This window comes from Xiphias gladius, chromosome 13 (assembly GCF_016859285.1).
Source record: "Xiphias gladius isolate SHS-SW01 ecotype Sanya breed wild chromosome 13, ASM1685928v1, whole genome shotgun sequence".
Lineage (NCBI taxonomy): Eukaryota > Metazoa > Chordata > Actinopteri > Istiophoriformes > Xiphiidae > Xiphias > Xiphias gladius.
The window spans coordinates 10,869,795-10,894,925 of record NC_053412.1 but is presented as its reverse complement, the minus strand read 5'-3'; the positions used below and the strand labels follow the sequence as shown (position 1 = coordinate 10,894,925).

The 25,131-nt window shown below is 40.6% G+C and overlaps 1 protein-coding gene across 3 annotated transcripts in view; it reads right to left on the bottom strand.

Annotated features, from left to right (window-relative positions):
- Positions 1-2,906: 2,906 nt before the first annotated feature.
- The window catches only part of mgat5 (alpha-1,6-mannosylglycoprotein 6-beta-N-acetylglucosaminyltransferase), an 88,692-nt gene continuing 66,467 nt past the window's right edge, over positions 2,907-25,131 (bottom strand). For all 3 annotated transcript variants that reach the window (XM_040141916.1, XM_040141918.1, XM_040141919.1), the window contains 6 exons: positions 13,959-14,108; positions 6,575-6,721; positions 6,317-6,433; positions 4,690-4,764; positions 4,058-4,215; positions 2,907-3,645 (listed from right to left, as the gene is read on the bottom strand). In XM_040141916.1, coding sequence (XP_039997850.1) covers positions 3,447-3,645; positions 4,058-4,215; positions 4,690-4,764; positions 6,317-6,433; positions 6,575-6,721; positions 13,959-14,108 — 846 coding nt within the window. In that variant the 3' untranslated portion in view covers positions 2,907-3,446. The remainder of the gene's footprint in view (positions 3,646-4,057; positions 4,216-4,689; positions 4,765-6,316; positions 6,434-6,574; positions 6,722-13,958; positions 14,109-25,131) is intronic.

Below are 25,131 nucleotides of genomic sequence, written 5' to 3'. Positions count from 1 at the left end.
CAAACAGAGAGGCGTGGTGAGGAAACCACGGGGTTCTGCACAACCTTTGCTTCGTGTTCCGGTTTTCAGGAACAGACTTAGTTCTGATCCAAGTCAGGAATCACTGTTGACTGTTCACTCTGACACGTAACGACACCAAATCCCATTAAAAGGCCAAAACCAACAATGAACTGATCCAACGACCAAGTTAAGCCTGACATATTAACTAATGAGACACACCTTTGTGGTGAGCGACGTGTGTCTTCACCATGATGCACGCAGCCACCGAAGTTCATTTTGAGTCATCCCACACACATACACACCATCGTGCTGCTCAGGAGTGAATGTGTATTAATCCACAGGGACTGATAAAAACTACAGTGACCGGCTGTTTTAGGAAATCACTTTTTTAAAAATGAAATAAAATATTCACTTCCAGTTTTTAGAGATTTACATCTTAAGTAGGACCCATATCCTTAAGCATTGAGAAACAAAGTACCACAGTGTTGATTTTTGGTCTTTTCATGGAACCTGCTGACAACAACACAAATCCTTTAAATGAAAAGATAACACCAGTGTCAGTTCTGTCTCACAGTAGCAGTGCTGAAGCCTTTGAAGAATCTGAAACCACTTGTGTATTTGTCACATCTACTAGCGGAAAGTCACATGCAGAAAAGCAAGAGAACGGATTGCTGTGAGTAATCAGTTGAAGGCAATACAAGCAGAAAACATATTTATACATATTTATACTTTTTGTGTTGCATTAATCTGATTACTCCAAAACATGAATTTATACACCATTTTAGCCAAATTGTGTGTTTGCACAGATGTTTCTGAAATCACATTCTTGCCAGAATTTGGGGAATTGAATTACTAGAAATTGGGTTTTTCTAGATGCATGGAAAACATTAGCTGCGCTGACAATTAACACTGATTTGATCTTTTCTTATAATTTGCTGATGGTTAGATGGTTAACAGTGAATGGCCAATCAGCATGCTTTTTATTGTTTAGAACCAAAACCTGAGCAGCTTCACTAAACTTCATTATTCGAAGGGCTGGATCTATTAGATTTACTCGTTTAACATGTATAAAATGTGTATTAAAGTGAACTAAATAACGTAAAATATTGAATTTAAACCATGAAAAGGCACATCATGTTCTTTGAAACGCTAACTTGGCGGCAGATCACTGACCTGTTTAAAAAAGGAACATAAAAAACAACAAGGAAACAACAGTCTGAGCTGAGCCAGTGAGGAAGTACAGGTGGTGGCTGGACGGTGCCATTCAGTCCCAATTTACTCATGTGCAAACAGAAAAACCGAGACTGGAAATCAAAGCACAAAGTGTATGAAGCTCCTGCTCCTGAGGCACATTTGACCACTACTGTCCGTCTTCAAGAGACAGTGATGAGAGGAAGAAGAGAAAATTAAAAACGTGGGTTAAGATTCCTCTTCTGCTGTTAACATTTGACAAAAAAATTTAAGTTTAAAACCAAACTTCTTTCATGTTTTTAGCTTCCCAGGGAATTAAATAAGAAATCCGTAATTCATTTCTAAAAACTCTTACTTTGTTTAATACACCTTTTAGCTTTTGGTCTCGACGGAAATTATTTTTTTTCTTTACATCACTTCTTAAAGCTGAGCAGACGCAGACAAAGCCCCCCCCCCAGTCATAAACTTGAAGATAAGCAGGCTTTTTTTTTATTACTCTCCATAAATAAAAATCTATAAAAGGGAAAAAGAAAGACACCCCTCCTATAAATAAAAAACAAAGATTTCCAGCAAATCAGAGATAAAGATCTGTATACAAAATAAATAAAAAAGAAACTTTAAAACCCATATGAACAATATACAGTGTTACTAATATCTTGTTAAACCTCTGCAAATAGATAAAGGTAGTGCATTTTTTTTCCATTCACCACAAAGAACTACAAATTTTTTTTTCTTAATTTTTTTTTCTTTGCAAATCCGCAGGCAAATTAAGATCCTAACGATTATCCAAAGAAAAGGAGAAGATGCGAGGTTTTGTGTTGCAGGAACGCTTCGTTGGCATGTTTTTGTTACTTACAGTTTTGCTTGAAAGGATTTACAGCTGTTGTCGGGCAGACGGGAGATGAGTGGGGTCTGTGTTTTTGTAGTTTTTAAACTTTGTGTACATAAAGACACAGACAAACTTCTGGGCAAGGTTTTCGTGTTTCTCTGCAGGCTTCGGAGTCTTTGGAAAAACGAGTTCTTGTTAAGGCTTGCTAGCCTGTGCTGCGATGCGTCCGGGTGTTACCACGGCTACTGGCGACGGTCTATCATCTACGACACAACGTCACGATATCCTACGACGTGGCGACTCCGCACACGGCAGCTTTAGCTACAGAGAATAACCCTCACCCCCGGGTCTGTGCATCGTACCGTGCTGAGACAGTCAAACTATAACATTTTTACGATCCTCTACTGGCCATTCATAGAAACACACACTCAGTCCTCTTTCCATCTTAAATAAGATGTCGTCGTTTAGAACAAGTGTGCAACTTAAATGTATGAAAATCAAGGACCATGTCATCGACTGATCCGCAGCTGGACTTTGCTGTGTTAAGGGGGAATGAAGTCTGCTTTCAGCCTGGAGTATGTAAAGTAAAACTTCCAGAATAAAAATCTAGATATCTATGTTACATGTCCGCTCTCATCACGTTTGTCCAGAAGAGAGGAACGAGTTGGTTACAGTGTAAAACTGGTTTTGTCTTTTGTCTGTAAGGCCCCTCCCCCGCCTGTGTGTGTGTTTGTTTGTGTGTGTGTGTGTGTGTGTGTGTGTGTCTCCGTGTGTTTGGTTGGGATGTGGGCCTTCAGGCATGCCAGTCCAGTGCAAACCTACCTAAAGAATAAACAGTTTCAGATCTGAGCGGGCGAGGTGGGTGGAGGGGCGGGGCGGGGCGGGGGTTGGCTGTCTGGAAGGGGGCGATTGTGTCTCCTTGGTCCTTCGCTGCCCTGGTGAACCTGGAGACAAACGGGCAGCCAGTCACTGGTATGCGCAGTCTACCAGGGTGGCAGCAGAGAGCCCGTCTGCTGCGATTCTAAAGTGGAACTGGACTCCCTTTCTTGATTCAAGTAACTGTAAAAACCACTTCCGGGACTAGCAGCGCCACCGCTGGTGAATCTGAGGGTTGACTGATGCTCAGGTTGGCTGCAGGAGTGCTTCACTTCCAGCAGCTGGGGGAAAACAATAAATATGAAGAACAAACTCCGTCTCGATGTGTTTGTCCACCCACCAAGGAGTCCAGTGTGTGTGTGTGTGTGTGTGTGTGTGTGTGTGTGTGTTTGACAGCTGCATAACTGTGATGCCCTGGAGTTTGTGTCTACGTCTCTCAAACACACTCACACAGTCTCATTTAACCCCATCCAGCCACGCCCACATCCCCTAAACCTCGCCCGATCCTGTGTCCACACCCTACCCCCTCCCCTCAGCCTGTGTGTGGGTGCTATAGGCAGTTTTTACACAGCGCCACCTGGCCCTTCATGTAGTCGCGGCAGGGGCAGATGCGCCGCAGCGACTGGTGGGCGCCGGCGCAGCTGAACAGCAGCAGGTCGGACTGGAAGATGCAGTGGTGGCGAGTCTCGCTGTAGGCGGGGACCACTGTGTCGGCGCTCGACTCCACCGTCTGACAGTCCACGCCAAACCTGAGAGACAGACGGGGAGGTTTTCCTCAGGGTTCACGCTTTATTGCTTGTAAAGTTCTTGTCCATAAAGGTTTGAATTGGAACGAGAAGGAGCGACAGAAACAGACAAGCTGGGAGAGACAGAGAGGCCGAACACACACGCTCAACTAAAGCAAAGTCAGGATGAGCCTTGACCCATTTACAGTATTCCAGCAAACAAACGGGGCCCTCCAGTGGTGATTATGTGATACCGCAATTTAGAGCAGTTGACAAACTGCAACCCGTGTTGTGCTGCCACCTGATGGACACTTTTAAAATAACAGCTAGAACCCGGAGGAAGCGTGTATCTGCTCGTGCCTCTATGCATTTACACGCAATACATGTGTGTGCGCGTGCGTGCGTGTCTGGGTGTGTGCGCGTGTCCTCGTCCCACCTGGCCAGGTCCTTGTCCTTGTTGAGGTGCTGGAAGAAGGAAGGCTCACAGATGAGCTGCTCCTCCTGACACATCTGCTTGCAGGAGCGACCGGGCTCGGCCAGTTTGACCTGCAGAGCGCTGAGAGGAGGCCACATCACCTGGCCGTGGCAGAAGTCCTGACAACGCAACAGGGCGTCACACAACGGGAACGCGGTCAGACGCAGTGAAGAAGTTTGATACCCACAGTTACATTTTGCTGTATGAACGTTTTGTAGCAGTTACGGGGAATTTCTGTCTGGGAGTTATGTCTTTCCATCTGTTATGACGGAGATTATTAATAATCATTAAGGCAATACCTATTTTAACAACTAAGGGAACTTACAGAAATCGTTTTACTGCTGAAAAAGGAAATCATTGTACTAACCAATACTAACATACTAACAAAATAAATAATACATTTAAAAATAGCTCTCAAAATTAACTGATAATATTTACATCATATACATTTGAAAGAAAGAAGAGTCATGAATAGACTCGTGTTATATACTTACTTTATAGCATACGGCTAAATAACATAATAAAGACATTGTTGCTTACTTTGATTAAAGTCCTCCCACCATTGTGGGAGTTTATGACGAGACAGACAGTACCTGGTTCTCAATGAAGGCGTTGACTCTCTGCAGCATCCCCTCACAGGTGAACTCGTAGGGCAGGTAGGGCTCAATCTGATCACACAAACAGAAAACACCGACTGGGGTCAGGAGAGGATACTCTGGTGGTGAAGTCGCGCACCTAAAAAAGCCACTGTGTGTGTGTCTGAGCAGAGCCAGGTAGAGCTTGTTTCGTTGTGTGTGTGTGAGAGTGTGTGTGTGTGTGTGTGTGTGTACATGATGGCACACAGCTCATCCTGGTGAAATAACATTGTCTTGTCCTGTCGACCTCCACAGACTCTGATGTAGAAGAGAACTTCAAACAGGGCGGACCAACAACTGAAACCTTGGTTGCTGCACTAAGTCACCCGCTGCTTTCTTAGTGTCTTTGTGTGTGTGTGTGTGTGTGTGTGTGTTTGTGTGTGTGTGTGGAGAAGATCAGCAGAAGGAGAGGGAGGGAGTGCGAGCCAAGCCGGAGCCTTGTAGGCCGCAGCTCGCCACGGATCACAAAGCATGAGGCTCCGCAGCCTTGTCCAGTGAACAAAGCCATTGTTCCAACCTGCTCAGCAGAGCACAACGCGACACGGGGTCCGGGGTGTGGACTTTAAATATGCATGGGCCTGGACAAGAAGACGGAAGAGGATCTCTCTCCTTCTTTTCCCCGTACTTTCACTCATCTTCTGTCTGTGGATAGACTTCTATCCAATCATTGTTTTTGTCAATTAAAATTTCCAGTTTTGACAATCGCTCGACCTTATGTACGTCATTTTTTTCCCCAGCTTCTCTATTCTGACGTTTTGCTTGTTTTTCTTTTACACATGTGACAGTAAACTGAATATCTTTGGGCTTTAGGAAATTCTCACAGGCGTGGTTTGCTGCTTTCTGACATTTTTACAGACCAAAATAAACCGCTTAACTGAGAGAGTAACTGTCAGATTGATCAATAGCGAGGGTGATCATTAATTGCAGCTCTAACGCTGTACACTATATACAGTATTTGTGTATATCTGTGTATTAACATCATGTATTAGACCTCTATAACTTTGCATTACAGCTGAAAAAAATCATTATTGATTAAACTAATGTAAAATTTGCTGCTGTCCTTTGTTTTCAACGATAGCAAACTGAATATCTTTGGGGTTTGGGACTGTTGGTCAGAGCAAACAAGGATTTTGAATACGTCAACTTGCGCCTTGGGAAATTGTGATAAACATTTTAAACTATTTTCTGATCATTTATAGGCCAAACAATTAACTGACTAATTAAGAAAATAATCAGCAGACTAATCAATAATGTAAATAAACATTATTTGCAGCCCTAATTTGCATTATTATTGTGTAGAGTCCTGCTGTGATGCAATAAAAACTGTTGACAGAAGCAGCAGCATGTCCAGCAAGAAATTAGGACAGAAATTGAAGTGTTTGATACAGTTTTTTTTAACACTTTCTTAACAGACTGAACCCCAGAAAATGTGCCTTTTTAATTATCATGAGACAGTCACCTCTGCCACTAAAATGTTTCCATATCTTTTTAATGTATTATGTACACATGGACAGAGGCATTTCATTAGGAAAATCTCTGTCAAAATTGAGCAAAAACCAGCCCAAGCGTCTTGTCCCATGTTTACCTTCTGGCTGAGGATGGAGCGGATGGCCCTCTCCACCTCGGCAGAGTTATCGATATCCACCGTCCACACGTGGGGCTGACCAATGTACACCTCAGCATACGGATGTTGAGAGGTCAGCTGCAGACAGGGGAAACCAAAAAACAGGGGAAAATAGTAGCAAGGAAAAACAAACAGCTTTGAAAAGTCATTATCTTGATCAAAAGAGCCTGCAGAGTAAAAACTTCAGCGTGCGTCTCCACAGATTTTCCCTCCTCTCACCTCTCTCAGAGTGGGCTTGCCCTTGAAGAAGTCGGTGTTCTTGCTGCTCTTCGGTGGGTTGAATTTGGGGTTGAGGAAGGCGCAGCCGTTGGCGATGGCCTCAAGGGGAGCAGGACCCTCGTAGGGGAAGGACAGACCCACAAACAACTGCAGCAGAGGAAGAAAGGATCAATGTGGAGCGTGGGTCGGCCCTGGCGGACTCACTTTCTTATCATTGGCTGCTTGCAATGTCAAAACAATTAAAGTAATTCAAAGAAAGGCAAGAAGTTGAGAATATAAACATCAACTGTGAAAAAAGACCAATTTCTAGAACAAGACGAATGTACAACTTAAACCTTAGATGAGGATCGTCAGGAATTCAAGTATAACCTTGACGAGAGCGCACTTGTGCTAACCCTGCTGCTAACGTGAGCCCAATCAAGAGAAAGTTCAACTCGGTCTGTGTTCAACACTTGGAGGCAGGGAGAAGGTGGCATGTGGAAGCCAACAGTTCGCAGCTCCTGAAATAACCAGAATAACAAAGACGGCAGCAGGGGCGGAAAAGTTCAATGGCTGTGTTGAGGAGTTTTCTGTCGTTTGCTGATAGCAGCAGTTAGCCCTCGATGAAACAAACCTCCCATATTATTATTATTAGCACAAAATTAAGTCAAGGCAGCACCTTTTCTCTATTAAACGAGGGAAAAACAAAGAGAACAATACGAAGACTTTACTGTTGTTTATTCCTATTCCTCCTTAATTCACAAAATTTAAATGACTCATTTAAATGACTCATTTAAATGACTCATTCAAACCCATATTTATATACCAAAACACGAGCGATCTGACCCACTTTAGTTAACTGTTGCTACTGTTTCTAGCAAAGACTCAGACCAGTGGCTCAAACTTTTTCAGCTTGTGGTTCCTTAAAACAAAGCAATGTCTACCTGCAGCCTCTCGTCACTAGTTGCATATGTCTAACCTTTGTGACCAGTTCAACCAGAGAGTGATTTTCTTAGTCTTAGTTGGATAAAGTAAAACTACCCAGTAATTCTAAAGACAGGGAGGAGAAAAGTTGGAGGCAAGTCAAAAAAGAAAAACACCAACTTTGTGTAGAAGAAACGTGTTTTTTCTACTTATATTTCCTGGAAGCTTGGCTGACAGTAATTATCTGTTTTACAGGAGAAGTTGTGAGGTAACAGCTGGTGCTCAAGAGCAACAACAAAAAAAACCATAAAGGATAAGTTCACGATTTTTAAAGTCTGTCCTAAGCAACATTCAGGTGCTCATATGAAGAGTGAGGCAGGTTTTGCTTGCTGTAATCCATTAAAAGATCCCTTACTGCCATGCTTGCTATGTCAGTGATGGGGATAACATCTGCAGTCCTTGTTTACTGAAGTTAAGTTTAGGCTTCATCTGCCTGAGTTAGACGAATCAAGTGGATATCTTCCAAAGTTACAACCTTTTTACCCTAAAATTCTCCCTTTGTGTTACTATCCCTCCACTGCAGCTCAGTATGGAAAAGGCCTTTTAGAGGATGGAACACTCTCTCGATTTGATGAAGTCAGACTAGGAAGGGGACGTCTTAATGGCCAGAATGGACAGGAGGAATGATTACAGAAAACACTTTCACATACAAAAAGGCCTTTCGATCTACATATGGGCATGTGAGTGTTGTTTTACGACAGACCTAAAAAAGAATGTGAACCTAGATAAGATAAATAAAGACGATGGGTAAAGATGTCAAAGTTGGTGAAGACAATAAAAGTTTAAACTATTTAAACTGAATTTTAAGGTCAACAGTTTGTTCCAGCACACTGTATATACTGTGCTTACTTAAACACAGCCACACTCATACACTTTTAATACTGTACATCTAGAGAACTGGAGGAGACTCATAACTTTTCTCCTCCTGATGGGAAGAGCAAATATTTGCGAGGCAGTTGCAGCACGTTGCAACCAGAGGCAGCGTGTGAGGCAGTTATGCAGACACGGGGAGGGGGGGGTACTGATACATGAGGAATGTTACTTTAACACAAAGTGAACTGCTGTACCATGAAGTATGTCTGTATACTCTTGAATAATCAGACCTGGGTTGTGAATTATGCTCTTTTACCTCGTGAGTGTAACTAAAGTGTTTCTGGTTTAACACCTAAAGCCTTTTTAGCAAAGGACTTCTGCCAGCAGGTGGCAGCAAAGGACGCTCTTCTTCTCTTTGCCTATGTTTTTTGTGTTTTTGTGTGTGTGTGTGTGTGTGTGTGTGTGTGTGTGTGTGTGTGTGTGTGTGTGTGTGTGTGTGTGTGTGTGTGTGTGTGTGTGTGTGTGTGCGCGCGCATGTGTGTGCGTGTGTGCGCATGCAAAAGCTTCCCAGTGCTGAGAAACAGTTGACCACTATTTATAGGGAGAGAGCAGGGGGGGGGGGACAGAGAGAGAGGGAAAGAAAGAGCTTCTGAAGCAGTGAATCCATACAGGCCGAAGGACTCAAAGGTAGAAATTAACGAATGATGCCTGCATCTCTTATGTGATTCGTATAGATTTAAAAACAGAAATCAATAAGAATTCTGACCTTTACCTAAAATTTCCTGATTAGTGTGTATTAAAGCAGCTTTCATATTCATGTTCATGTACATAGCAATGCTGAGTGCTGTGCATCAAGGGCATCCTGCTTATTAGACCCAATGCTGCTGATCAGAGCTGTTGCTCTATTGATTTGTATCCCTGCTGAAATGTCCTATCTGGTGTAAATTCATATCCTTATCATTACCCCTGCCAAGTGCAATAACACCCACTAGGAAGGAAGAAATACTAGACCATGTCAATTAAATGTAACAGACCACAATTATTCAGGATTAACCACTGTCTCAAATGTGCCTCTTCGCTCTGGTTATTAAATCAACCAGTGAAATTTTCAGTGTTAGGAGAAGTATTCTAATTATTCACTTAAGTAAAAGTAGTAAAACCACAATTTTAAAAATAGTCTGTTACAAGTTCAAAATTCTTCTTAGGTAGAAGTATATAAGTATTATCTGTAGCGCTGCAACTAATGATTATTGTCGTTATGAATTAATCAGTATATTATTTCTTCTATTAATCGTTTAGTTGAAGGTAAGAAGGTTAAAAAACAGTGAAAAATGGCACTGACCAATTTCTCAGAGTCCACGGTTATGTCTTCGGTTTGCCTGTTTTGTCTGATTAACAATATTAAGCTTTGAGATAATCAGTTTACTGTCATACATGACAAAGATAAACAGCTCGTCTTCATATTTAAAAGCCAGAACTAGTGAGTTTTAATTTCCAGCAAAATGTATTTAAGAGTATCCAAAGTAAAAATACTAATTATGCAAAGTAGCCTCTATCAGTGTTAAATTTTGGAGCCCCCAGGGTCCTGAAGGATATGTATATATTTTTTAAAGCTTTTGTGCAGTAGATACTAACTTGTACATATGAATTATTGTCTTGTGCAACAAGTTACAACTTTACCATTCTTATTAGTACAGGGTGACCTCATGTAAATCCCAGCACAAAGTGGCTTTGCACAGCTCATGCATAAGCAGGTCTATTCAGCCACATAACTGAAAACACCTGTGTGGGTATTCAGGGGCTTTAATCTATAAAACTGCATCGTATTGTATAAGTTGATCAAGTTCTTTCAATGTTTTTGTCCAGTTATGTCTGGCCATGTTTGCCCACGTCTCCCACAATTTCAATGAGCACGTGTGTGTAGCTTGCGGAGCACGCAGCCAAAGGAGGAGAACATGCAAAGAAGTGCCTCGGCTAACTTTACCTTGCAAACTAACTATCCAAATGATCAAATGATGTTTGGAGTCTTATGTCCCTGTGTCAGCCCATCGCCTAAAACATGGTGGTGGCTGACTTTAATGACTCAGTGAGATAATCAGGCTGTTTGTTCTTGGTATTTCAAATTTCAGCACCTTTCGTGTGCTCTATTTGTCTTCTACTGTGAAGAAGATGACGACAATAATGATGTATAAGACAAAAGAAGGGCTAATTTGCTATTAAAACTTGCTATCAGGACTACTTCCTTGTGTTACATACCAATCTATGGTTAATATATAATGCAGTAGGCATGTAGAGGAGTGGGAAAAATAATGAAAATGAAAAACACACGGAAGGCAAACCAGAGGCAGACAGTAGGAGGCAATTAAATAACTAGAGTTAGACGTGCGAGACGGAAGAGAAGGGAAATAAGAAAAACCAAAAACCTTTGACTGTGAGCCTGTAACATGACGCAGCAAAGCTCTGCTACACTTCAGCAATTTGATCATTGACACTATTTCCCTGATACTGTCGAGCATGTTTGAGTTTATTTCAGGAAATTCTATTTGAGAGAAAGTCAAATGCCAGACATCAACGGCAACGTATTCGTCTTCACGAGTATTTTCACAGTACACTCTGTAGATGGTTCAACCCCACGAGGCCAATTAGCTAAGGCAGTCTGTTTACAGGTAACAGTAAATGTGTTGTTTAAGCAGCACAAGGAAAACTGCCTACAACACCTTCTGTTCTCCTTGTAAGCTCTTGAACAACAATGCGGCTAAAACATTTGGGTTTTGTAGGATTTAATTGGCCATTCCCATATGGAGCTTCCATGCGCAACCACATGCAATGAGTGGATATGGAAGTTTATACCAAATCCCAACTTTGGTGTGAGGTAACCTGCCAGATTATGTTAATATAGCAAGGGAACCCAGAAAAACCAAAATCTGTTCAATTCTTCGTATAACTCAGTCTACCACTGATTTTGGAGTGTTGTTTCCTTCTACTCTTTCGTAAGTCCTTTCATCACGTTAATAATCTGCTCCATTGCAGAACACACGCTCGATTTTCTCTGTGTTAATGCCTCTAACATCTCTGGGTCCTTGGTTTTATATGTTCAGCATAGAGCTGGATTTGCCAGCCGAGAACTGCTTCATGGCTGAAGCAATGCTCAGAATCTTTTCGCTACAAAAAGGGGTTTAAAATTAAATCAATTTTTTTCTATAAATGTCTGAATCATGAGATGGCTTTCTTGCACTTTCTATCCCTGCTCTAGCTCTGTCTGATGTCTCTAACCTCTCCCTGTCTGCCTCTCCTCCCTCCCTGGTCTGATGGGAAAGTATCTGGTTTCAGAGGATTGAGAAATCGATTCTCTCTCCCACCTTGTTCTTCTGAAAAGGAAGAAGACCGGAGCTAAAAGACAGACTCCATCTTTCAATGTGAGCACTAATGATGGTTTTCACCTTCAGCAGACATTGCTGTCAGCTATTTGACGACCATGTAATTTTAATTCCATTTCTCCATGGCAACGGGAAGCTCCGTAAGAACAGGTTGAAAACCAATGTTATTGCCAATGTTGTGAGCATGAAAGAGAAGTTGGTCCCGTAATTTAATTGACTGTTCACTAACCCCTCTTGCCAACAGTGATTGTCTAATCACAGCTTTGTGACTGTGACCAGGCAAGGCAGGCCTGTTGAGCTCTGGACGGCTCCACATGTTGGAGTTCTGTGCATGGGGCTTGCAGTACGAGCGATGCTCTGCATTTCAAGAGTCCGGAGTGGTTTCGTTTTGGATTAAACACTCATGGATTAAATACTATTTTTATCTACTTTGATGTAAGCTGAACAGGTTAACATGTCAATGTCTCTACAATGCAAAACAAAAACAATGCCGTTTTATTTTTTCCATGTCATCTGCACGGCTAATCAGCTTGTGAGGATGCGGACTTTTTAGGACTTGTTAGCTTTAGCTTCAGTGTTTTAGTATGATATCCTATACCTGTGTGTAGCTATCAAGTACATATAAGACCCTTTTACAAGATTCTCCTTTTAAAACGACTCAGCGGGAAACGTTAAAAAGTCATCCAGAGACACTCTTTTCAACCAGCCAATGGAAATGATATTAGCTTACTTAGCTAGCCACCTACAGCTGGTAAAACTTGCTAGTGTTAGTTGTCATTTTAGTTGACAAAATCACGCTAGGCTGTTGTTTAGAAATGAGAAGTCTGCTTTCATTTACCTTATCTTAACTCGAAGAGTCATTGGATGTGTCTGAAATGAACCCCCCAATAGTCTGCTCGGCAGAATGTGGAATTTTAGTGGCTATATATCCACATCGGAAATAAACAAGTACTCCCTATGGTATATACACTATTTTCTGCTAAACATCCCACAATGCAATCCACTGCATTGTGGAATGCAAAAATTCTTCACCGTCAGTGATGAGACAAAATGATGATGACGAGTAAGTATCAGAAACCCAGTTTACTAGTTGCTAATGAGTAAACTACTGAGTGTCTATTAATATAAGGAGTAGTGAATGAGTGTACAAGGGAGTGATTTAGATAACAGCCGCAAAAAATGACAAAGAATTTTGAAAGGTAAATCTGCCACCGTTATCATGTAAACTGCATATGTGTCGAGCTTAGTGTACAATCAATAGTAAGCCGGGAGATAGATGGTATATCTAAAAGCAGTTTGTGGTAACGTTGTGTTGGTCACTTCATAGCTTTCAGTACTGCCACAAAAACAAAGCTTACTTGTGTTCAACGCACGTTCCGTGAACCTGAACATGTAAAGTATGTTTTGCCATCGACTTGTGTTCATACATAACCCCCTCTGGAGAGCCTGCTCCACACAGTACAATCCAGCCTGGCTGCACTCCCTGTGGCTGAGTCCTTGTCTTTGTGAATGAGAGTGGTCTGAGTAGACAGAGGAAGGGACAAGTCATGATCTGAATGGAGAAGTGCTTATGTGAACGGCTGGACCGAGGACAGACTAAGGGAAACTACAGTCACTCGTCTCAAGGCTCTTTCAGAAGAGGGCCTCTGTTCACATAAAGACTCTTTTCACCCGAACAGCCAACATCTAAACAAGAGTCAAATTTTTACTCTCTAACTTACCTTACCTTTTTTAGCAGTGAAATGTGCTTAAACAATTACGGCTGCAATTGAGTCGCCTTTGTGTTTGGACATAGCTGGTCAGGTTGGGCAATTTTTTTTTTTCATGAAATATAAAGCATTATTAGGTAACCTCTTTTTATCCCTTTTAAAGCAATCTTATTATTTTCATTTATTTCAGGAAACTTTTCATTTCAGTCAAAGAAAGCTTTTCAAAGTAAGTGTCTCATCCAGCAACTGCTATTTCAGGAATTCTCAGAGCAGGTTTCACAGCCTTGGCACATAAAGAAAAAAAAAAGGCCAGGGTATGTGAAGAAGACACAGTGTGTCCTCAATATTCAGCAGGTTAGCTGGGCCACCGTTTCTTGGTCATTTCAAAAATGTCAAAGGGAAACACGTGGGAGTTGGTTTGTGGCTTTCATGGGCTTCTAATAAGCACCGTACCCTCACACTTTTATTTCCTTGCAGTGTCATTTTTTTCATGTAAGACGATTTATAGCCAGGCGGGCTCACCTTTGTTTCTCGTAGGAGGAACTGCAGATCTCGGCCGCTCAGTATGCCATGGTTTTTAACGTAGCCTGGAAGGTGCACGGTGCTGGTGCCGTGCACGGTGCCGTGAACCTCCATGTAGCTGTGGATAATGTCAAGGTATTTCTTCTTGTCCTGGAACAAACAAGGGGAGGAAAAGAAAGCATTGGTTATAATTTCCTGGAGATATTCTCTTAAAGTGATCTCTGAGAGGGTTAACTTCTTTCCTTTAAGAATACTGACAAAAATTTGAAATGAATGCAGTAAAAAAAGAAAAAATACTTTCTTTCTTTTTTTTATAGGATAAACAGGTCCAATCCAGAAAAAACAATCCTGGAATGAAACCTGAATAACATTTTTTTTTGTTGAGAGCAGATCAGTATTATTACTTTGTTCTGCGGCCCGGTGAACTTTTGTTCGAGCTACCTGACTGACCATCTGGCCAAAATGGTAGGCAGAGCTAAAAATAACCCCGTATGAGGAGCACCAGTGTATAAAATAGCTTGCTACTGTTATTAAAAGTCTACCTGATCTGTGATGTTCTTGATCAAAAAGACAATAAAGTTTTCAAAGGATTCCGATAAAACCTGCTTCCTTTATACCAAAAGTCACGACCAAACTACTTTCATCACACAGGACGGCTGCCTGGCTGATTTTATAGTGGTCGAGGTAACAAGTGAAACAAGGACAAAGAAATTTAAAGGAGCACTCCACTAATTTGACACATCAATATAGGTTTTAGTCTTCATGGTAAGTACGACTGGGCCTGTAACAGTTGTATAATGTCTTCTGTGGCTGCGGAAGAGCTTTATCAAGTCTGAGAAATAACCCTGACGAGGTCACAGTGAGTTCATGACGGTTATCTTGGCTCGGGCTTGAGACTTGAAATTTTTAACCAAGTTACAATGTGGGAGTAGACATTTGAAAGTAATGGGCATTTACCAGGTAGGGAGCATCTAACAAATGACTTTTGATATGCATTATGTGACATGATGCATTCTTTTTGGAGCCTTTACCCAAAAACTAGGGATTACAGTCAGGATATCTCAGTCAGGTTGTGCTGCATCAATAATATTTTTTTTTTTTCCTTTTTTTAAACTTTTGAGAGTTCCTCAACTTTATGGAAGTGCAACACTACATGACTGAAATAGCCTTTTAACAACTGATTTTGGGATTTATTTTTTTTTTAAAAGTTGTGTAAGTTAATTCAACTGTGGTTTAAACAAGGTGTCATGAAGAAAAATCAATAAGTGAATCCCTTGTGGAAAGTGACCCTCTGTAGTTTTAAACACCATAACTGGGTCATTTTATTATATGATAGAATAATGTTTACTTCAGGTCTACTGCCTATACACTTGAGTGTATCAAACTTTGTGATCAAACTGCTTTAATTATATCCACCTTGATTAAGAACTTGTGAAAACAAATAAATGTTTTTGTATCCCTTTTCCTTTGCCTATGAGTGTGCTTTCATTTCAAGGGCACCATACTAGGTTCCCTGAATTTACTTCAAAGATTGCACTTTGCCTGTGCTTTCTTTCATGTGTTTGCTGACCCTGAATTCGAGGTTCACGAGTGACGAGTTCATCAAGTTCATCGTGTACTGAAACAGGATTACAAATGATATAAAAGATGTTGTAAAACAGAGAAAGTGACTCGAGGCTATGTGTGAGATAGGGTAAGGCAGATGACGTGGCAAGATCTGATATAAAATTTCCTTATGAAGTCTGCTAATAGTGTTGATCGACTTAAAATAATAGGTAAACAGTTTACTGCACTGGCTTATAAAGTGTGTATACACAGCACATCATTTAAAAATAAGTCATGTTAATCAGACTGGATGGAAACATTACTTCCATAATAAAAGACTTGATCGTCCCCACACTGTGATTGACACAGCAGGTCTTTGATTTCCCTAAACAAGGAGATGAGTGCTTCATAAATTTTTCACATAAAATATTCCCCGGTGTATCCTATTGAACAGTGCAAAATCTCTCTTTTTCACTTTATTCCATACTTCCTAAAGACTGAGCCATATGGGAGCCGTGTATAGCCCAGCTGAGTGCTCTTAAAGCTGAGCCGTTCAGGGAGGCCGTATAGATAAAAGCTTGCCATTAGCACGATGACAGGATGCCTCAAAGGTGCCTTCAACAGTGTGTGCAAACAGCCATTCACACTAAAATATTATTTATTACCAATAGTTTCAACACTCATGGGGCAGCAAGGCCTCATTATTGTTAAAATAAAACGTTTCAAGTTTCCACACAACTCCCACACAGGGGCCTGCCTTTGAAACAGTTCTGCCTCCAGGACATTTCCCTGACTCTCTCTGTGTGTGCTTGTAAGAGTGTACGTGTGTGTCTACCTCAGTGCTTCCTTTTGGGGCTTAAATTTCAGGTAGCCGCTCGTCAGGGACCCCGGAGGCCTGGCTATCAGATGCCTCCAGCCAGCCTGCTGTAACTAAAGCAGCCTGGTGTGTGTTTGTATGTGTGTGTGTGTGTGTGTGTGTGTGTGTGTGTGTGTGTGTGTGTGTGAGATGAAGTCGTAATTAGAAGGTGAAATCACTACCCTGTAATCTTTTCACTCAGGAGAGCTGAGCTAGGATTTGTGTGTGTAAGGAGGGATTTATAAAATGAAGGTTACTGGTAGGTATCTGAAGAGAAACCACAAACACACACACACTTTCAAAAGATCAGAAGGAGCTGATGATGAAAAGAAGCGCTGAGACATCCAAACAATACTGATATTTTTACGTTTTGCCTTCTAAAAGTGAGGCTAGAGAATGCAATAATTCCAATGCTGTCTGTTGATTCATGTCAATATTTTAAATAGTTTAAGATATTTGTTGCACTTTTACATCAGCTAATGGCGCTTTACGTACAAAGGCTGATAGTAATTTAAGGGTAGACTTACATTTATGATGTATGTTTCCGACAGGTAAACGGTTTGTTGACATTCAACATAGAATAAAAAGCTGAATTTAAAGTTTGAATGATTTATGAGTTAAGCAGAAATTTAGTTAAGTACTATACTTTAGATTAAAATATGGATTATATTTATATACAGATATATATAATATAAATGTCATATTCATAAACTAAATCTGTGAATCTTTAAGGGGCGATGGCTGTGGTGAAATCATCTGTTAGAGTGTAATATGCGATACAGCTGTAACTGCCTGCAGAGGAAGGAAGAAAAAAAGAAAAAAAAAAACACGACTAAAGGAACACATCATCAAGTCTCTAACAGCAGCAGGATGTGTGTTTATTGTGACCGCTTGAGTGGCTGTGTGTGTGTGTGCGAAGAACATACAGTGGACTGCCATGACCCTTCAAGGCAGTTTCCTCACATAGCTTTACGGTCAGAGGACATCACTCGCCAGATGCTCTCTCGAGTATGGCTGCATTCTCCCTCACACGTAGACACACTAATGTTGGAATAAAGGGGAGTATGTTCAAAAGGGAAAACCTAGAAGCAGGTTGGAAGATATAAATATTACATCCCTGGTAAAGCAAGACAGGAATACTGAGGTGGGGCAACATGTATCAGAGGCATGTTTACAAGGAGCATCGCCATTTTTAATTCCATTGTGGGGTTTTTTTTTTTTGCTTCTCCTTCGTGTAATGATATTATGTCAACTTCAGTTCATAATCCTGTCTCAGCTGTCATCACACTGTGAAGCAGAAAGAAGTTATGACTTTGTAATACAAAACAGGCTCGAAGACTGATAGCATTGCAAGAAAGTTTTCCCCTCCATGTCCTCGTACAACCCATGTGGATTTCAGTGAGTACAGTGTGTGTATTAATCGGTACTGTATGTGGATGTATACATCTCTGAGCATATGCAATCTGAAGCAGATTGATTGTGGCAGTCCTGTACAGGAGCAAATGCTTAGGGAGTTATAAAATAACTGCTTTGGCTGGAGAGGTTGACTGAACCAGGAGAGGAGGAGGAGGAGGAGGTGAGTTTTATGACCTTGTAAATCAAAGGGAATTTGTAAACTCTGGCTTAGAGAGGAAACGGGAGAGGCGGTGGCTGCTCTTTGTCGACAGAGTGGAGCGTTGAGGGATGAGCGTCAGGGGAAGAAAGCGTACTGGCTGAGGGTCACAACCTCTGAGACAGACAGCGAGACAGTAAAGGTAAAAAAAAAAAAAAAAAAAAAAAGGCTCAGTTACACTTTCATCTTGCAACTGATGCCACTGTTATGTCTTTCTGACCGCTAGCAATACACCAGGCGACAGTTTATAAATCAGAAATGAGAATAACAATCCAATATACTTCATATCCAGTTAATGAAAGCTGTTAAATAAATTTTAATATTTCGAAATTAACAATTCACAGCAGCTCTGTGAGGCTTAACAAAAACACAGTGGGGCTTTGAGCTAAAATGTTAACATTACTCTGGGCAGATTCTGTTTTAGCTCCTATCTTCATTTGGGATTATGCTTAATGAAGATGCTTCACATCATCGGAGTCGAATTGCCAAAAACTTTTTTTCTGTTGCTACCTCAGTTAATATTGCCGTACACTTCCAATTGATCCCTCCTAGAACTGATATTTCAACTCGTTTCAGTGCATGAGTTTAACTGGAGACTTTAACTTCTTGCAGAACTTCAATTTCAACTTCCATTTCAACTTCTTTCAGTATTTGTATTTCCACTGCCACTTCAGAGACAGTTTAAACTGTTTCTATTTCAACTATTTCATATTTATATTTAGCCTTTTATGGATATTAATATATTTTTATTCCCTCCTTATCTGTGTAAATATAAGCATAATGTTATAGGAATTTTATGTATAATATACAGGTGAAGACTGGTTGTTTGTACGAGGCCAGTTCTTTCTTTTGAATTCCCTTTGGGAATTATAAGGAGTTGCCATGCCCACCCATGGTTAAATGGGAACCAACAAACCAAAAAATGTGAGTGTATAGCACGTTTTCCCCTTTCTTTATTAAACTTCTCCTCTTTATATGTTTGTATAGGGACAGAGCTCCTGAATTGAGAGCGGATTTTCATGTTTCAGCACTTTATTTTGCCACATAACCGCATCAAGACACGGGATGGAACAGATTAATCTTGCTTTATAGCACATTTCAACTGAAACAATCAACTTCTCCCTTCACCTGAGACACTGTATTTGATACAAATACTATCTTCCTTTTGTTTGTTACTTATGTTCTTTCTTTCATGTGAATAGAATTGTATCTGGATGATGTACATCCCCGTACGTTATCATTCTTTAACTTCAATGATCGTCTTGGTGATTGTCCCCAGGTCTTGAATGAAAAAAAGCATTGTATGTGCAACAGTTTACTGCAGTAACCTCAAGAGCTGAGAAGAGCTTTTTCCTCATTAGAATGCAGAAAGGTGCACTTGGTTCGACTTACTGGACCCTAAAGCTGCCTGCGACATCAAACGCACCTCAGTTAGTTTTCCCATTTGAAATTATTTGTAAATGACAGCCTCTGAGGCCCCAATACCGGAAACTTGTCAGTCAGGACAAAAACGCACGTCGCCCATTCTTCTGAGACGGAGGAAAAATACGTTCTCCAGTGAGGTCATAATGTTGAGTCAGTCAGCGATGACGGTTCTAGTTCATTTTAAGTTTGGTGATTTGCACAAGGGCACTTTATAAATACGAATCATCTATCAGGGCTATCAGGCCCTCTTGGTGCTGCTGAAGGACCTTTTGTCCCAGTGGTCTGTCTATGTATGGTACAAAACCCTCTTTGACAGTGAGTATGTCTCCCCTGAACAAATGAATGTGGAGGATGCAATAGACATCATCATCAGAACCTGACCAAAACTTATAGAAATGATGAAAGTTGTTCCAATTTGACACAATCTCATGGTCATAATTTATACCAGAACAGCTTCGGAGACTGACATCTTAAACATTTATGTTAAAATGTTTAAAAATAGTTCAGATGCCTGCACTTGGATTAGTGTGCTTGCTGTTCAGAGGCATACAGTATACTGTTCATATATTGAGTCATGTGTAATTTTATGCACTGCATTTTTTTATAAACATGCATTTTCTTCAGGAAATGCATGTGGTGGCCATCATTAGAACTACTAACACGTCTTAATTAATTCCAGCGTGGTCCTTTCCTTCTAATGTCTAATAACATCTAAGGAAATGCTGCACACTACTACAGATACAAAGATACCTAGACTAACAAATGAATTTATGACACACATACTTGTAAGTTGAACCACTTAATGGATGCACTGTAAAACCCAGTAGACACTTTGACAGATACTTTGAAATCCTCAGGGCATGGTAAAAAAAAGTTTCCAGAAGTGGTTTTCAGTGCAGTCAGTGCCCTGCCATGCCCCATTAGACATAACAGTCTATAACCTATTGGAATTTGGTGGTTAGCCAGAGCATGTTTTTGATTGTCAGAGAGTAGAGGAGGTGCTACATGATTGCTGACTAGTTGGTCCCTGCTGTGCATAATCAGCCAAGTGTAACATGCTGAGCACATATGGGGGAAGCACTGAGTGTAAACCCAGTAGGACAAAAATAAATATTAAAACATGTGGCAGCTATAATATTCCTGCCTGTCCTGCAGCAATGAAACACCTGTAAGGTCACATGCTTCACTGGGTGCAATCAAAAGCTTTGTACTTCGTATACAGAAGCTAATGGCACCACAAGGGATCTTAACACCATTTCCATACATTTAAACTACTACTTAGTGAAGCATTCAGTGAACAAAAACAGGTGCCATTGGGAGAGTTCATAGTATTTCAAGCATAAAGTAGATAGAACACAACACAACGTTTCGGGACATTCTCATTCGAGGCAAGGTCACTGTATGCCCATACCAAAAAAAGGACATTGTGAAATCATCCAAAATATTCAGCTCATCTAGGACATCTGTGCTTCTAGTTAGATTTTTAATATTGTGTATACTTTTAGAAGTATCCAGCTTTTCTTCAGAAAACGCACCCTTTCCAGATAAATGGAAATCACAATATTTAACACTATCTGATCTGAGTCACAAGGTAAAGCAGTAACACACGGCACCTTCTGGAAATGTCTTGGGCCTAATTCAATAAAATATCCGTGGCAGAAGGAGTCGATTTAATAACCACAATAACATTTCCCACTCCAGCCCGGCTCATTCCTCAAATGTCAAATTCAGGTTTCTACATTGGAAAACACGCCAGTTTTGTGGCAACAAGGGATTGCTTCATCAGGACAGAAAAGCACAGTAAAACTGAAGAAGATTTAATGTTAAACTCAACTCGGTTACTCCATCGTCAGAGGGGGATGAAACATACTGTTGTCTCTTTATGAGTCTGCAATGGTAAGAGTGCGGGATGGTTGCCCTTCCTGCTCTGCATATCCCAGCTCTGTGTGTCTGTGTGTGTCCCCCTCCTATTGGCTCGGAGCAATTTGTCTTTCTGCATCATGTCCTCTGATCTGCTGCCAAGGGCCTGCAGCTCTCACTCGCTGTACATCCTACTCATTCTCACCTTTCTCCATGCTTCCTCCTGCCTCATCAAATGCTTTGTTATACACTGAACTCTGAAAAATAGGGACGCTGACTGATTTGATCTACATGCAGCACACCGATGAGGTGAGTCCAGATAAAAGGCCTTACTGGTTTCTTTTATTAAATCTTTACCAGTTAGTAAGGATATGAAGACGAAAATATGCAGACAGGTTGACAATATGAGAGAGATTTTCCAAATATTTAATACTTTGAATTCACTTTAAATGATAATGCAGACCCAAATTAATAACTTCCATCAGCCATGAGCCGACATTGAAACATATGGAAAGAGAAAGACAGAGGAGACTACTAGTCACTCTCAGCTCTCTTGCTCTGCTTTTCTACTCCTGCAACTGGGTTGCTATGGAAACAGCTCCCTAAGAGGTGGTCTGGCCATTTTATTTCCAGTCTCACCATCAACACTGCCTCTTCAACAATAAAATAAGAACCCTGGTTCTTCAACCCCCAGGATCTCTCTCTCTGTTGCATTTGCATTCCTGCTCGTCCTTCAGGTCAGATGACTGGCAAAATGAAAGACAGTTTAATTTCCACAGAAATTAATTCACAACAAATGATCCCTGTATTAATCACAGGTTTGTTATTCAACCACCTTTTGTCACACAGACAGGTGTAGACGACATAAATTTTATCACCTATGGCCTTGTCTGTTTATGCTACTGGGGTTTTGTCAAAGGACCATATTAAAAATGGTCCATGTACCATCCGTTCATTAAGTTTGCTGAAACAAAAATTTTAACAATGAATTTCAGGACCTGGTTTTGAAAACCATTGCACTGATGGCTCAGAAAAATAAATATTTGAACTGACACAATAAAATGGTATGTGGGAATACAGAATTTGAATTTCTGTTTTTACAATTCTGCTTTACTCACCTTGTGTTATATGAGGCCCTAGAACAGTCAACATCTCCCCTGTACTCCCCAAAAATCTGCACACTGTTAAATACCTCAAAGAATTGCTAATGCTCCCAGCATGTGGGATTTTTTGCTGTTATCTGTTTCACAAAATCGCGTAGGGTTTGAGAGAGGCCATGTCTGTCCACGAGATTCCTTCTTTCAAGTGCCAATAAGACACATACGCACTGCACAGGTTAAATTCATCTGGTTTTAAAGATATTTGAAAATAGCTCCAATTTTGCATTGTGTCGTAAAACAACACATAGTTCTATTTCTTTTTTCAATTCTATTTTGGCATAATTTGATAAAACAGGTGTAGTGTTTTTTTCCCCATCTTTGTTTCAGAATAGAAAATCCAGTCAAAAGAAGACACAAGGATCAGAGGCCATTTCAAGATGGTTAGACTTCTGTTCCTGATACCAAGAGGTTTGACGCTCAAACCATAGCTTTGTCATAGCAGGATTTTTTCCGTTTAAGCCCAAACAACTATCTACCATGCTGAGAATCAACAACACTTTTATGTACAAAAACCCTAAACCGATGGGGAAGGGAAAAAAACTTTGTGAAATGTTCTCACTGGCAAAGGAAACTGTTTTGTGTTCATGAGAATGAGAAACATGTGTGGATCATAAACAAACTTTTTTCCCCCCCTTTTGAGTTCTTGTTGCTGAGGTGAAATATCTGTGAACGAGAAGAGAATGTGTGTATGTATGTGTGTTTGTGTGTGTGTGTGTGTGTGTGTGTGTGTGTGTGTGTGTGTGTAGGTGATGACTCAGTCCGCGTCACACACTAGTTCACTTCATACACCTGTGGGACAAGTGTGACCGGAGCACCTCTGCATACTGATCAAGCAAAGAATGAGTCTTTCAATAGGCTGTATTTCACACAAAGACTATTACCTGCCTAACCCACATTAACCCGTCCAGATTAAAGGCCGGGAAGGAGACATTATTTTGCTAAAGATCCTGTCTGTAGCACTGCTGGCTCAGGCACTCTAACGTGTCTTGTTTTATTCACATATTTCCAGTTTTAATGTCCTTACCTCGACTTATCTGTGATGAACATGATGTTGATCCAGCTTTCTTTACCTAGCCATAAGTTTGTTTTTGATTTGTTTTATGATGCCAATTATGCAAAAAGTAAAAAGTCCCACATGTGAAATTATAAACATTACAATTGGGATGTTGTATAAGAAGGACAGCACTTTGTAAAATCAGTTTTCAAAGTCAATGTTTTTGCAATAGTTTGGGGTTTGCTTTAAGGAAAAAACGAAAGCGGATGTAAAAGGAGAAGCAGGGTTTCAGCATTTCAGGCTCAGTTTGATTTACATTAAGTTAACATGAGGTCTATCTGGAGTCAAAAAGCATTCATTCTCCATTACACCAGTCTGAAATATTTTACTATTAATTGATCCTTAATTTGCAATATTTGAATCTACTTCTAACACTAACACAAAAAGTTGATACAAAATGGAAATGATCTGATGCATGGATGATCAATGAGCTAGGGAAAGAAGACTTAAAATTGGGTTCAATAATGGTTGCAAAAGCGGATGGAAAGAAAGAAATTTTATAGGTGAGAAACAGACCTGGACATAATTTTGGCAGTGTTATCAGGTCTAAAAAGAAACTTAATTCTATTGCTGCATATTAAAATACGGACTACACCTTCCCAAAGTTTTAGCTGGTGAGACTTTAGATCATTAATCTCACAACCTGAATATAATTCCACTGTGAATTTTTCTCTCATTTCTTCATGCGAGAAATCGTTTTCTTACAGTGGGTCCCACTTTCTATTTTAAATAGTGAATATATCATTTTGAAATGAAACCTCTCGAGTGTAGCAAAAGAGATCGAAGGACAGCAAGATTTAAAAGGAAGAGGGAGGGAAACGGAGTAAGCCAGCAAGCTCGTTATCACTCGGCCCCAAAATGGCCCTTTAATTAAAAGCAGGAGGTAATGAACACGCCTGGGAGTCAGATTAGTAGCTAATGCCGCTTGCTGTGAGTTGATGGGCTCCCCGGTCTGCCCTTTTAAAGCTAGAACGAATGGCACATTAATGCGTGCGCTCTGACTCAGTTCTAGAAGCTGCAAACCACATCAGCAGACCAACTACCTCTGGATTAAAAAACTAACCCATGGGATTCAGAGCCTTGCAATGTGTTGAAATTCAAAATGTACTAGATTTCTTAATGAATATGTTTTAGATTAGGTTTTCTGTTTTCTCTTAATATTTTCCTGTTTGAATTTGAATTTGTATTTTCCGAACACTACACTTCCTGGTGCTGGCTCACTTTATTCGAGGGAGGAGTTCATGCTTGGAGCTGCCCACTAAAACTGGAGCGGGCACTTCTGCTGGTGCAGATGGGAGTTAAGTGTCCGAATCCAGGGCACTTAACCATTATGTTTGGACAAGTTTTTATTTTTTCACTCATATGCCCATTTTATTCCTGCTGGTACAAGGTTCACACAGATAACCATATCAGCCTCCCTCTGCTGAATTCTGCTTCACCCTATGCCAGACATGACACCAACATGTTGAACACGTTGAACTTTGACAGAGCGAAGTCCTTAAAGTAATCAGAAAAATGATACTAACAGCTTCGGGCTCTTTACTAATTTGACTAATGGATTTTTTTTTTTTTTTTTACTTCAAACATAATATATGTGGTCATATCCAGGATTATTCTGATCCTGATCACATAGAGATGTAATTTGTCCTTATTGAATAAGT